Source organism: Danio rerio, chromosome 5 (genome assembly GCF_052040795.2).
Source record: "Danio rerio strain M-AB ecotype USA chromosome 5, GRCz13ab, whole genome shotgun sequence".
NCBI lineage: Eukaryota > Metazoa > Chordata > Actinopteri > Cypriniformes > Danionidae > Danio > Danio rerio.
Genome location: NC_141025.1, coordinates 80270094 through 80282500, shown reverse-complemented (window position 1 = coordinate 80282500; position 12407 = coordinate 80270094). Strand labels below are relative to the sequence as shown.

Below are 12407 nucleotides of genomic sequence, written 5' to 3'. Positions count from 1 at the left end.
TTCCACTTCTTTATCAGTGGCGTGGTATGGACATTTGTCCTCACTTTATCTGCGATTAAAAGATAAACAGATAATTAGTAGTGAACAAGTACTAATGTAAAAAAAAAGAAAAAATTAGGAAAAAAGTAGGCTACCTACGAAGCAAAAAAAAAAAAACAATAAAAAAAAACAAATAAACTTAAAACACTTTGAAATTAGCAAGAGCTTGAACTTACCAGTTTCTTCATTTGTTCGGGCTGCTCCTTTAGTTGATTTTCAAGCTTTTCCAAATCAAATTGGCCAAAGGAAGGTCAAATGTGTTTACATCTGGAATTTCATCACGTCTGTTTTGGTTTTGTGAGAATCAGGCCCAGCTGCTGCTTTATGACGTTGCATGATTTTAAAACTTCAGTCAGTCGTGCTAAAAAAGAAAAATAACAGATTAGTATAAAATCAACCTGTAGCTTATTCTCATACAACTTCTGTAAATACAACAGTGGGTTAGTCACTGCTGATATTCTCTAGTTGATCTTTACTTTCTAGCTGCATTAAACCTTAACAAATTTAGTGATGTCTTCAATTCTTACAAAGACATCACGAGATGCAATAAGTTCTGTCTTGATCTCAAACTGCACTAGAACAAAGACTGTAAATGTTCATAGGTGTACTGCAGGAGTGTCCAAACTTTTTGGGCCGAGGGCCAGATGCAAAAAAACAAACGTTATCGCGAGCCAAATTTTACATACAATACACAGACACGTGTGTATATATATATATCTATATATATATCTATATATATATATATATATATATATATATATATATATATATATATATATATAAATACAGTTGAAGTCAGAATTGTTAGCCCCCCTAAATTATTAGCCACCGTTTATTTTTTCCCCAATTTCTGTTTAACGGAGAGTTAAACATTTTTTTCCACACATTTCTAAACATATTAGTTTTAGTAACTCATTTCTAATAACTGATTTATTTTATCTTTGCCATGATGACAGTAAATAATATTTGACTAGATATTTTTAAGACATTTCTATACAGCTTAAAGTGACATTTAAAGGCTTAACTAGGTTAATCAAGTTAACTAGTCAAGTTAAGGTAATTAGGCAAGTTATTTTATAACAATGGTTTGTTCTGAAGACTTAAGGGGCTAATAATTTTGACCTTAAAAAAATTAAACCGCTTTTTATTCTAGCCGAAATAAAACATAAGTCTTTCTCCAAAAGAAAAAATATTATCAGACATACTGTAAAAATGTTCTTGCTCTGTTAAACATCATTTGGGAAATATTTAAAAAAGAAGAAATAAATCAATGAGGGGCTAATAATTCAGACTTCAACTGTGTGTAGATAGATAGACAGACAGACAGACAGACAGACAGACAGACAGACAGACAGACAGACAGATACATAGATCATAACAAGAACTGCTGCTTAATTGAATGCATGTAATAGCGAAACACGGTGGTTATTTATTGAATTACGTTCATTTTTGTATAGCGGGCCAGATTCTATTGATATTTATAAAAAGCCTCGCGGGCCGCAGATGCCGTAGTTTGGACACGCCTGGTGTACTGGAATGTACAGTATCTGTGCATCTTGATGGTGGTCTTAAGATTTCTGCCATAGTCATTGATGGTGATGGTACTTGTGGTGCTGCATTGATTTCTGAAATCTTCATACCTGCCTTTTATCCAGCCTCTTTGTTCCAAGTAATTTTTCTTCATCACGGTATAGATGTGTCTATACTGTCCCTTAATCAGATACATTTACAAAACAAAACATCACTTTAGTATAGTGCCAGGGCAAAACTCACAGGTTGTAATAGATCAATGACAATGTTGACAGTATGTGTTTAAAATAATTGCAAACAAACCTGTTCTGTCTTTAGATGTATGACAGGCGATCATCATCCTCCTCTGTCCTCTGTCGAGCTTCCTCATATGCATCTATAATAAAACATCACATTGTTGTTAACCTCCCGTAAAGAAAAGTTCAAATCCTGAAATACTATCAAAGTTAATTAATGCATATAATACCTATAGTGTAAATAATCAGTACACAGAAGGTTGCACAAGATTTATTCGGAGATTCATGCAGAGTGACAGCCTTATAAATCTGAGACATAGATTTGTAAGATGGTCAAGCACATGCATTATTCTGTACCCATGAAGATTAACCTACCATTGTGAAAAATGTTTGATGATAGCCAATAACAATAAACCATTTCAGCTGTTTGTGAAGCAATTAGTAATGTAATATCTGAAAAGCTCAATCTATGTTGAAAATGTATCAGTTTACAGCTTATAATGGACTTTTAGCACACAACTATAACATGCCTATTCACGTTCAAAAGAGTGTGCCATTGACTTCTTTGGTCGTGATGTGCTGCAAAATGATCTCACTAACCTTTGTTAAACAAGAACAATAAGACTTAACCAACAAATATTGTTACCCATTCATTTAAATCAGAATTTATCACTGTCAACAACATAAAAAAAACATCAAAATCTGCTTTAAGACGTTCAGTTTTACATTAACTGACCATTACAGCTTGAACAAAAGATATAATTGATTCACATAGGCTAAAACATATGAATTAAAGTGCACACTAATATATTTCTCTTGGATAATTTAAAGAGAATAGTAAACAGTCGAGTTTCGATCATTTTTCGTGACTAACTGCATAAACAAGATAAACAATAATATTTTATTAATCCAAAACGATTAGTTTTTATTTACACATAATCACAGAATTAATACTTTTGGATAAGTAAACGCCTGTACAATGATTTTTTTCAACATCCACGGTACTTTATAATGTTAAATCAGGAAAAAACACGTTTTGCCATGTTAATTAATGGATTCGTCTACAGAAACTTTCTTTAACGCAAAGTAAGCATACACACAAATTCGTTTCATGTTTCTTTAAAATAATTAAAATAGTTTTCAGTTACTACACACGTTACAATCTAACATTGTGTAAAAGGAAAAGGAACTTTCAGACGTGTTTGTAACTGTTAGCGTTAGCATACATTAGCTCCAGTCGTGTTTCTTAAAGCAAGTTACATTTCGTATCAAACTGTTTTAAATTACTAAACGCTGTTACAACCAAACACCGTGGAAATGTTTTAAGCTCTAAATTCGCTAATTATACAGAACACAAGCAGTAAAAAGCTTACCTTTCTGACCGGACTCCACGTGAGATTTTTTAAAAACCAAACCTTTTCTTCTTGTGATCTTCGTGCCATGGTGGTTGACAACCAGCTTTTTGGAGCATTACCGCCACCGTCTGGATTGGAGTTTGGATCAGGAATTTAGTAACGCATGTGTTTATTATGAAACCAACTTCTGCTTAAAAAAAACAGTCAGCACAGGAGCGTGCTATCTCAAAAATAAGCGAATTTTACATAGTTTTTCTCTAGATGACATGTATAATCTATTTATAAATAATATTGTTTTGTTTGCGTCTAAACATTGCGACCATCCACACTAAATATTCTTTTTTTTTTTTTTTTTTTTTTTGCTATCGTACCATGAATATTTTCTCAAATTATCATTAAACGTGGAGCTAACAGATTACTAGATAAAATAAGAACTTAATCAGTTGCCATCAGCCGAGTCCTTGCCAGAAGCGGCCAGGACTCTACAGACAGACTCGGGCCGGATATGGTTGACCGGAATCGGGCCAGTGCTTTACAGCCGCATCACAACCGCATGTGCGCGAGCGAGCTGCGGCCCGCACTCGGCCCGGATAACACTCGCCGATGCCGAGTCGGAGCCGGAGGCGCCGGAGGGCAGCCGAGCTCGGGCCGATTACTGCCTGCTATCTGGGTTAGAACTGTTCACTTATTCCCTATTTCAGTTGTTTGACACGTGATTTTTATGATCTGTTGTTGTTTTCCCGCTATGTGCTTTTTTTTGATGCTGTATCTCTCTGTTAAACTCATCTGTGTAACACAATTGTATAATGCTGTTCCAGTTACCCTGACATTAATAATAACAATATAATAATAATAAAATATAGTAATATTAATAATAATATAACTTGAATAATAACACACAACTGAAGCTGGAGAGCTGGCTGTAGTGAATCCTGTAGTCTACTGTAGTGTTTTCTGTAGTGTGCTGTGCTGTACTGGTGAATAATAAGACACCGTGTAGCTCTAGAGCAGTGCAGTGTCTGTGACTGACAGCTGTCAATCTTGGCTGAGAGTCCGTCAGATGGGCGGGGATTGCAGGTGTCTGCCATCAGCCAATCAACTGCAGGGATTCCCAGAGCTGTGTGTGAATGCTGCTGGACGTGTTTGAGGATCCGCTGTTCCTCCTTCTACAGGTGAGCTCTGCTGAGGTGTGTTCACCTTCCTCACGGCCTGCTGATGACTGAAGCTGGAGAAGATCTCAGGTAATAAAGCTGTGTGTGTGTGTGTGTGTGTATGTCTGTGTGTGTGTGCGTGTGTGTGTGTGTGTGTATGTCTGTGTGTGTGTGTGTGTGTGTGTCAGATGTTCACTGCTGTACTGTAACCTCTGCTCCTCATCCTCTGTGACGGTAAACACATGGTGATCAGTGTGTGTGTGTGTGTGTTGCAGAGGAGCAGATATGGAGATTAAAGTGTGTGTGATGACAACACGAGGAGCATCTTCAGTCTTCTGCTGCACAGGAAGCGTGAGGTGATGCTACACCGGAAGTTATGAGCTGATCCAGGACCTGTAGCTGTTAGTGGGTCAGTGCAGCTCCACCACTGTGTGTGTGTGTGTGTGTGTGTGTGTGTGTGTGTGTGTGTGTGTGTGTGTGTGTGTGTGTGTGTGTGTGTGTGTGCGTGTGTGTGTGTGAGAGAGAGAGAAAGAGAGAGAGATAGAATGTGTGCGCCTGTGCGTGTAGAGGTTGTTTGTGGTCAGGAAGTGTGTGTGTGTGTGTGTGTGTGTGTGTGTGTTGAGCAGAAGTCAGTGTGAGCACATCCGCTCTGTGTGTCTGAGATCTCCGACTGCTGAAGGAGGTAAGCCTCGATCTCTACATCTCAAAACATCATTAGATGATGAACAATTACTGTGTGTGTGTGTGTGTGTGTGTGTGTGTGTTGGGGTGTTCGTGTGTGTGTGTGTGTGTTGGTGTGTTCGTGTGTGTGTGTGTGTTTGGTGTTGCTATATACTATATGATCAGTGTGTTCATGGCACTCTTCTGTGCGTAGACTTTTTCAACACACACAAACACACACAAACACACACACACACACACACACACACACACACACACACACACACACACACACACACACTGCTGCTCTCTGCTGTGATGTTTCTTCTGTGAGTGTGTGTGTTCTCTTTATCGTGTTCATCATGAGCTCACGAACACACACATCGTTTATGTGTCCGCTGGTGCGCCTCAGCCTGAAGACGACATTTGCACACACTTACTGTAGTGTTGACTGTGTGTGTGTGTGTGTGTGTGTGTGTGTGTGTGTGTTCTGCTCCTTCAGTCTGCTGATGGGCTCTTCTGAACTCTTGTGAGTGTGTGTGAGCACAGATGGAGGCTCCGGCGGGCGAATCGGAGCTGTATCTGGAGGCGGTGCGCTACATGCAGCGGGTGGAGAGTGTGTGTGGGGTGACCTCTGACCCCGAGCCCTGCGCCGCACCTGCATATGCCACCGTACAGTGGGACGCAGCCGAGCCCACGGCGGAGCGAGAGCCGGGCGATCTGTGTGTGCTGGCACAGGTGCGTCAGTGCGGATGAGTGTGTGTGTGTGTGTGTGTGTGTGTGTGTGTGTGTGTGTGTGTGTGTGTGTGTGTGTGTGTGTGTGTGTGAGAAACTGATACACTGAGTTTCACTGAAAGACTAGTGTGTGTGGTCATGAGTGTGTAGCTGGTTGTGTTGGCGTTGAGTGTGTACTCCTGAGTGAACCAATGCTTTTGCTCTGACAGGAGTGTGAAGCTGATGCGTGCGCACCTGAGGAGCCTCCAGCAGCATCTGCAGAACACACAGGTATGCTCTCAGCTTCTGTACACTGTGTGTGTGTGTGTGTGTGTGTGTGTGTGTGTGTGTGTGTGTGTGTGTGTGTGTGACTATAAACACAGAAGCTGTAGATCTCTGCTGTTGTGAAACCCCCACGTGTTCGTCAGCTGTGTGTGTGTGTCTGTGTGTGTGTTTGCTGACTCCATCATTCACTTCCTGTTGCGTAACGTTATAATGTGAGCAAGCACATGTCAGTGTCCACACACACACATCGTGCTGTTCCACGCACACACACTCAGACACTCACTACTGCTAAACTAAAACACTGCTGTTCCACACTGTTGCTAAACACACACTCTGCTGCTCCTGATGAAGGCTGTGTGTGCTCTTCTGCAGATGGTGGTCCGCTACACACGGACACACACACATGTGAGGAAGGTGAGGAACCTGCAGTTGAGGAAGAGCTGACCCTAGATCAGATGCAGACACTTGAGGCAGAGACGCACCTGCAGGACGACTCTTCACATGCTGACCACATCCAGGCCCCTGACAGCCATAAACTGGACCCCACAGCCCCTGGAGAACAGCTGACCACACCGACTGAAGATGACCTGAGAGAGCCAGAGCCTGACAGATATCCAGCCCACAGCGAGTCCTCAGAGATGACCCAGAGAGCCCTGGGGCCCCACTTAGATCAGGGGCCTCAGTCAGATCTGGAAGCTAGCTTAGATCAGGGGCCTCAGTCAGATCTGGAGTGTTTGGAGCCTAGGTCAGATCTGGAGCCTAAGTCAGATCAGGGGCCTCAGTCAGATCTGGAGTGTCTGGAGCCTAGGTCAGATCTGGAGCCTAAGTCAGATCAGGGGCCTCAGTCAGATCTGGAGTGTTTGGAGCCTAGGTCAGATCTGGAGCCTAAGTCAGATCAGGGGCCTCAGTCAGATCTGGAGTGTTTGGAGCCTAGGTCAGATCTGGAGCCTAAGTCAGATCAGGGGCCTCAGTCAGATCTGGAGCCTACGGAGCCTAGGTCAGATCAGGGGCCTCAGTCAGATCCAGATTCTCTGGAGCCTAGGTCAGACCAGGGGCCTGAGTCAGATCTGGAGCCACAGGTGCCCAGGTCAAATCTAGAGCCTAGATCAGATCAGGGGCCTCAGTCAGATCCGGAGCCTCTGGAGCCTAGGTCAGCTAAGGGACCTCAGTCAGATCCGGAGCCTACGTCTAATTTGGAGCCTAGGTCAGATCAGGAATTTCTGGAGCCTAGGTCAGATCTGGGGCCCTCAGATCATCAAGACACACAGAATATATCAACAGGGATCAGCCTCATAATACAGCACACAACCTCGGCAGAGCCTCTCATTAATGGTACGGCTGAGATGGTGAACAGGGCCCAGCCAGTGAACAGGGCCGAGGCTCAGCGTTTGGCAGAGAAGCTCTACAGACTGGATGGGTTTCAGCGCACAGATGTGGTCAGGCATCTGGACAAGGAGTACGTCTTTGTGTCTTACAATTAAATGTGATAGAATAAAGACAACTCTGTTTTATTGATGGTCCTGTATTAAACTTTCCACAACCACATGAAACAGCACACTTCAACACTAATAATAATCATAAATGTTTCTTGATCACCCACTGGCCTCTGTCCATCATGGCCTCCTAACCATCCCCATATTTCAATTGGCTTCATCACTGTCTCCTCTCCACCAATCAGCTGGTGTGTGGCGTGCAGTCTGGCGCAAAATGGCTGCCGTCGCGTCATCCAGGTGGATGCTGCACACTGGTGGTGGACGAGGAGATCCCCCCTCCCATTGTGTAAAGCGCTTTGAGTGCCCAGAAAAGCTTATATAAATGTAAGGAACTATTATTAGTTATTATTATTTCTTGTATGTAATTTCTGCAGTAATGACTTCAGTCGAGCAGTCGGGGAAGAGTATCTGCGGTTCTTCAACTTCACCGATCAGAGTCTGGAGCAGGCGCTACGGTAGGCCAAACACACACATGCAGGCGAGTCTCCAGACCAGCTTCACAGCTGTGTTTTCATCCCTCAGGTGTTTCCTGAAGGAGGTGGTTCTGCTAGGCGAGACTCAGGAGCGCGAGCGTGTCCTGCAGCACTTCTCCTGTCGCTTCCAGCAGTGTAACCCCGAGGCCTTCAACTCCACGGCCAGCGTGCTCACACTCACCTGCGCCCTCATGCTGCTCAACACAGACCTGCATGGACAGGTGAGTCTCTCACAGCTCTTCATGTCACAGAAAACGCTTCCAGGTGTGTGTGAGAGAGAGAAAAAAACGTATGTGTGTCTCCAGAACGTTGGGAAGCCCATGTCCTCAACAGACTTTGTGTCGAATCTAGAGGGCATGAATGGAGGTGAGAGCTTCAGCCGGGACCTCCTGAAGGTGAGAGTCAATTTCTCCTGCGTCTGTGTCCGCTGTGTTCAGTACTGACCCGTTTCTCCTGCTCTGTGTCTGCTGTGTTCAGTACTGACCCGTTTCTCCTGTGTCTGTGTCCGCTGTGTCCAGTACTGACCTGTTTCTCCTGTGTCTGTGTCCGCTGTGTTCAGTACTGACCTGTTTCCCCTGTGTCTGTGTCCGCTGTGTCCAGTACTGACCTGTTTCTCCTGCGTCTGTGTCCGCTGTGTCTAGTACTGACCTGTTTCCCCTGCGTCTGTGTCCGCTGTGTCCAGTACTGACCTGTTTCTCCTGCGTCTGTGTCCGCTGTGTCTAGTACTGACCTGTTTTCCCTGCGTCTGTGTCCGCTGTGTCCAGTACTGACCTGTTTCTCCTGCGTCTGTGTCTGCTGTGTTCAGTACTTACCCGTTTCTCCTGCGTCTGTGTCCGCTGTGTCCAGTACTGACCTGTTTCTCCTGCGTCTGTGTCCGCTGTGTCTAGTACTGACCTGTTTCTCCTGCGTCTGTGTCCGCTGTGTCCAGTACTGACCTGTTTCTCCTGCGTCTGTGTCCGCTGTGTCCAGTACTGACCTGTTTCTCCTGCGTCTGTGTCCGCTGTGTCCAGTACTGACCTGTTTCTCCTGCGTCTGTGTCCGCTGTGTCTAGTACTGACCTGTTTCTCCTGCGTCTGTGTCCGCTGTGTCCAGTACTGACCTGTTTCTCCTGCGTCTGTGTCCGCTGTGTCCAGTACTGACCCATTTCTCTTGTTTTCCAGAGTCTCTACAGCTCCATCAAGAGCCAGCCGCTGCAGTGGGCCATGTGAGTACTTGTATCTGCACTGCTGGATGTTCAGCTCTGGTTGTTGTCTGACGCTCTTCTGTTTCTCACAGAGAGGACGAGGTTTTGGCCAAATCCCTGATGCCAGAGACAGACGGGGAGCAGGACGGGCCGCTGCGCTCCAAGAGTAACCCGTTCCAGGATCTTCCACACGACACCAAGGCCAGCGTCTTCCACAAAGGCTTTCTGAAGCGGAAAGCACATGCAGACATCGACGGCAAACGCAGTGAGTCCCCATCTGGATTAAGAGCAGTTCAGGATAAGCACACATGAGGAGAGGTTACTGCTCCTCTACTGAGCGTACAGTCAGTGTGTTTGCAGACTAATAACCGTCTGATTTGCAGCTCCCTGGGGGAAACGAAGCTGGAAGACATTTTATGCCATGCTGAAGGGAATGGTGCTGTACCTGCAGAAGGTGTGTGTGTGTGTGTGTGTGTGTGTGTAAGCAGATAAATGTGTTTGCTTTATGTGTGTGTTGTCAGACCGCAGTGAACTGACCCTGTTTGTGTCCTGCAGGATGATTACGTAAAGGATGGTCAGGGTTCAGATGAGGTGCTCAGTGTCCATCACGCACTGGCCGAGCAGGCTCTGCAGTACACCAAACGGCCACATGTCTTCCGGCTGCAGACGGCCGACTGGAGGGTGTTCCTGTTCGAGGCCCCGTGAGTGTGTGTTTAGGGTCTCTGAGTCCCTATGAGTGTGTGTTCAGGGTCTCTGAGGCCCTGTGAGTGTGTTCAGAGTTTTTTGAGTCCCCGTGAGTGTGTGTTCAGGGTCTCTGAGTCCCCGTGAGTGTGTGTTCAGGGTCTCTGAGTCCCCGTAAATGTGTATTGTGGGTCTCTGAGGGCCGGAGTGTGTGTGTAACGTGTGTGTTTAAGATGTGTGTTCCTCCTGTTTTCAGGACCACAGAGCAGATGAACTCCTGGATCGGCCGCATTAATCTGGTGTCGGCGCTTCATTCCTCTCCGCCGTTTCCCGCCGCCGTCGGCTCGCAGAGGAAATTCTGTCGGCCGATCCTGCCGGCGACGCAGGCGAACCTCCCGCTGGTAATGATGAACACACTGAACACTACTGAGGGCCCTTAATCTGCACACCATCACTGAGTACACACACACTACATGCATACATTACAATGAAACACACACTGCTAGCCTGCCGGTGTGTGTACAGCCACTCATTCTCCTAAATTCACACAACACCTGTACAGTTTACAGTGAACTGAAGCCGATATTAGTGAGAATACTGCCGAATGCTGAGACGAGTCTGCAATATGACATTCTGTTGATAATTAATGTTTCATTTATTACTGAGACATAACAAAGTTTCCCAGCATTCTCTGCTTTAGCAGCAGATGCTAACCTCTCAGCAGACACCACATGGTGTGTCCATCACAGGTGAGTGTGTGAGGGTGAGTGTGTCCGTCACAGGTGAGTGTGTAAGGGTCAGTGTGTCCGTCACAGGCGAGTGTGTGAGGGTCAGTGTGTCCGTCACAGGCGAGTGTGTGAGGGTCAGTGTGTCCGTCACAGGTGAGTGTGTGAGGGTCAGTGTGTCCGTCACAGGTGAGTGTGTGAGGGTCAGTGTGTCCGTCACAGGAGAGTGTGTGATGGTCAGTGTGTCCGTCACAGGCGAGTGTGTGAGGGTCAGTGTGTCCATCACAGGCGAGTGTGTGAGGGTGAGTGTGTCCGTCACAGGCAAGTGTGTGAGGGTCAGTGAGTCCGTCACAGGTGAGTGTGTGAGGGTGAGTGTGTCCGTCACAGGCGAGTGTGTGAGGGTGAGTGTGTCCGTCACAGGCAAGTGTGTGAGGGTCAGTGAGTCCGTCACAGGTGAGTGTGTGAGGGTCAGTGTGTCCGTCACAGGAGAGTGTGTGATGGTCAGTGTGTCCGTCACAGGCGAGTGTGTGAGGGTCAGTGTGTCCGTCACAGGCGAGTGTGTGAGGGTCAGTGAGTCCGTCACAGGTGAGTGTGTGAGGGTGAGTGTGTCCGTCACAGGCGAGTGTGTGAGGGTCAGTGTGTCCATCACAGGCGAGTGTGTGAGGGTGAGTGTGTCCGTCACAGGCGAGTGTGTGAGGGTCAGTGAGTCCGTCACAGGTGAGTGTGTGAGGGTGAGTGTGTCCATCACAGGTGAGTGTGTGAGGGTGAGTGTGTCCGTCACAGGCGAGTGTGTGAGGGTCAGTGTGTCCGTCACAGGCGAGTGTGTGAGGGTCAGTGTGTCCGTCACAGGCGAGTGTGTGAGGGTCAGTGTGTCCATCACAGGCGAGTGTGTGAGGGTGAGTGTGTCCATCACAGGCGAGTGTGTGAGGGTCAGTGTGTCCGTCACAGGCGAGTGTGTGAGGGTCAGTGTGTCCGTCACAGGCGAGTGTGTGAGGGTCAGTGTGTCCGTCACAGGCGAGTGTGTGAGGGTCAGTGTGTCCGTCACAGGCGAGTGTGTGAGGGTCAGTGTGTCCGTCACAGGTGAATGTGTGATATTGATGTGTGTTTCTGCAGGATAAGCAGCTGCAGTCGCACGCGGCCATGCTGTACAGTTTCCAGCAGGATCTGTCCGCCCTCCAGCAGGGGGCGTCGGACGGCAGGAAACCCAGAGCGAGAGCACTGGAGGAGCAGCGGCAGAGGGAGGAGTACCTGCAATATGAGGTGCGAGAACACACACACACACACACACACACCTGTCTGTGGTTCGTCCTTCAGTTGTGCTCGTGAAGGCAGCAGGTCTGTGTGATGTTCAGGGCTGACCGCCGGCTGTGCTCTTGTGTCCTGCAGAAGGGCCGGTATGAGGTGTACCTGCAGGCGCTGGAGGTGTGGCGGTCTCTGGATGCGGACGCAGCGGTGGCGGAGCGTCTGTGTGTGTATGATGAGTGTGTGTGGAGCGCAGCGGCGGATCAGACCGACCTCTGCGCTCCCCCGATGCAGCGTTCGCACTCCAGCCCATCTCTAGAGCTGCAGACGCCGGCGCCGATGGTCAAAGTCAAACGCAACATCTCGGAGAGAAGAACCGTCCGCAAGATCATCATCCCTCGCCGGAACAAGGAGCTCTGAGGGGCCAGGACTAACACACAGACCCCCCGCTCCGGCAGGACTTCATATATTCCAACAGCAGCTGTACTGTTCATAACACCCACACACACACACACACACACACACACTGATCCTGCACCGGCGGAGCTGCTGACCACTAGAGGGAGACACTGCTCATACACACACTGCACGACTCAGGGCCAGAGTACAGACCATAATAATAAACCACTGCAAGAAAAGC

The 12407-nt window shown here is 47.0% G+C and overlaps 1 protein-coding gene and 1 long non-coding RNA gene across 6 annotated transcripts in view; one reads left to right on the top strand and one right to left on the bottom strand.

Moving 5' to 3' along the window:
• LOC147844572 (uncharacterized) overlaps positions 1 to 3233 on the bottom strand; it is a 4231-nt gene extending 998 nt beyond the window's left edge. Inside the window, exons 1-5 of one of the 2 annotated variants that reach the window (XR_015492239.1) lie at positions 3179 to 3233; positions 1873 to 1945; positions 1680 to 1750; positions 216 to 400; positions 1 to 49 (exon numbers count right to left, since the gene is read on the bottom strand). The exon at positions 1 to 49 is cut by the window's left edge and continues 155 nt beyond it. This is a non-coding gene — a long non-coding RNA (uncharacterized LOC147844572). Of the gene's footprint in view, positions 50 to 215; positions 401 to 1679; positions 1751 to 1872; positions 1948 to 3178 lie in introns of those variants that run through there. The other variant, XR_015492240.1, reaches the window with a different exon arrangement.
• A 1350-nt stretch (positions 3234 to 4583) lies between these two features.
• On the top strand, positions 4584 to 12407 carry LOC100151196 (PH and SEC7 domain-containing protein 1). 4 transcript variants are annotated; one of them, XM_087250993.1, is made up of 14 exons: positions 4584 to 4720; positions 5474 to 5709; positions 5916 to 5976; positions 6343 to 7426; positions 7838 to 7918; positions 7986 to 8157; positions 8242 to 8331; positions 9097 to 9140; positions 9212 to 9384; positions 9503 to 9573; positions 9675 to 9820; positions 10057 to 10201; positions 11639 to 11785; positions 11912 to 12405. In XM_087250993.1, the coding sequence occupies exons 2-14, from the start codon at positions 5521 to 5523 to the stop codon at positions 12185 to 12187; spliced, it is 2679 nt and encodes an 892-aa protein (XP_087107119.1). In that variant the 5' UTR covers positions 4584 to 4720; positions 5474 to 5520; the 3' UTR covers positions 12188 to 12405.

What these genes read in the sequence shown, in the direction of transcription:
- LOC100151196 (XM_087250993.1), top strand. Translation starts at nt 5,521, where the DNA reads ATGGAGGCTCCGGCGGGCGAATCGGAGCTGTATCTGGAGGCGGTGCGC. An exon ending in TCAGCCGGGACCTCCTGAAG is followed by an intron (nt 8,332 to 9,096) that starts GTGAGAGTCAAT and finishes CTTGTTTTCCAG; the next exon opens with AGTCTCTACAGCTCCATCAA. An exon ending in CGCAGGCGAACCTCCCGCTG is followed by an intron (nt 10,202 to 11,638) that starts GTAATGATGAAC and finishes GTGTTTCTGCAG; the next exon opens with GATAAGCAGCTGCAGTCGCA.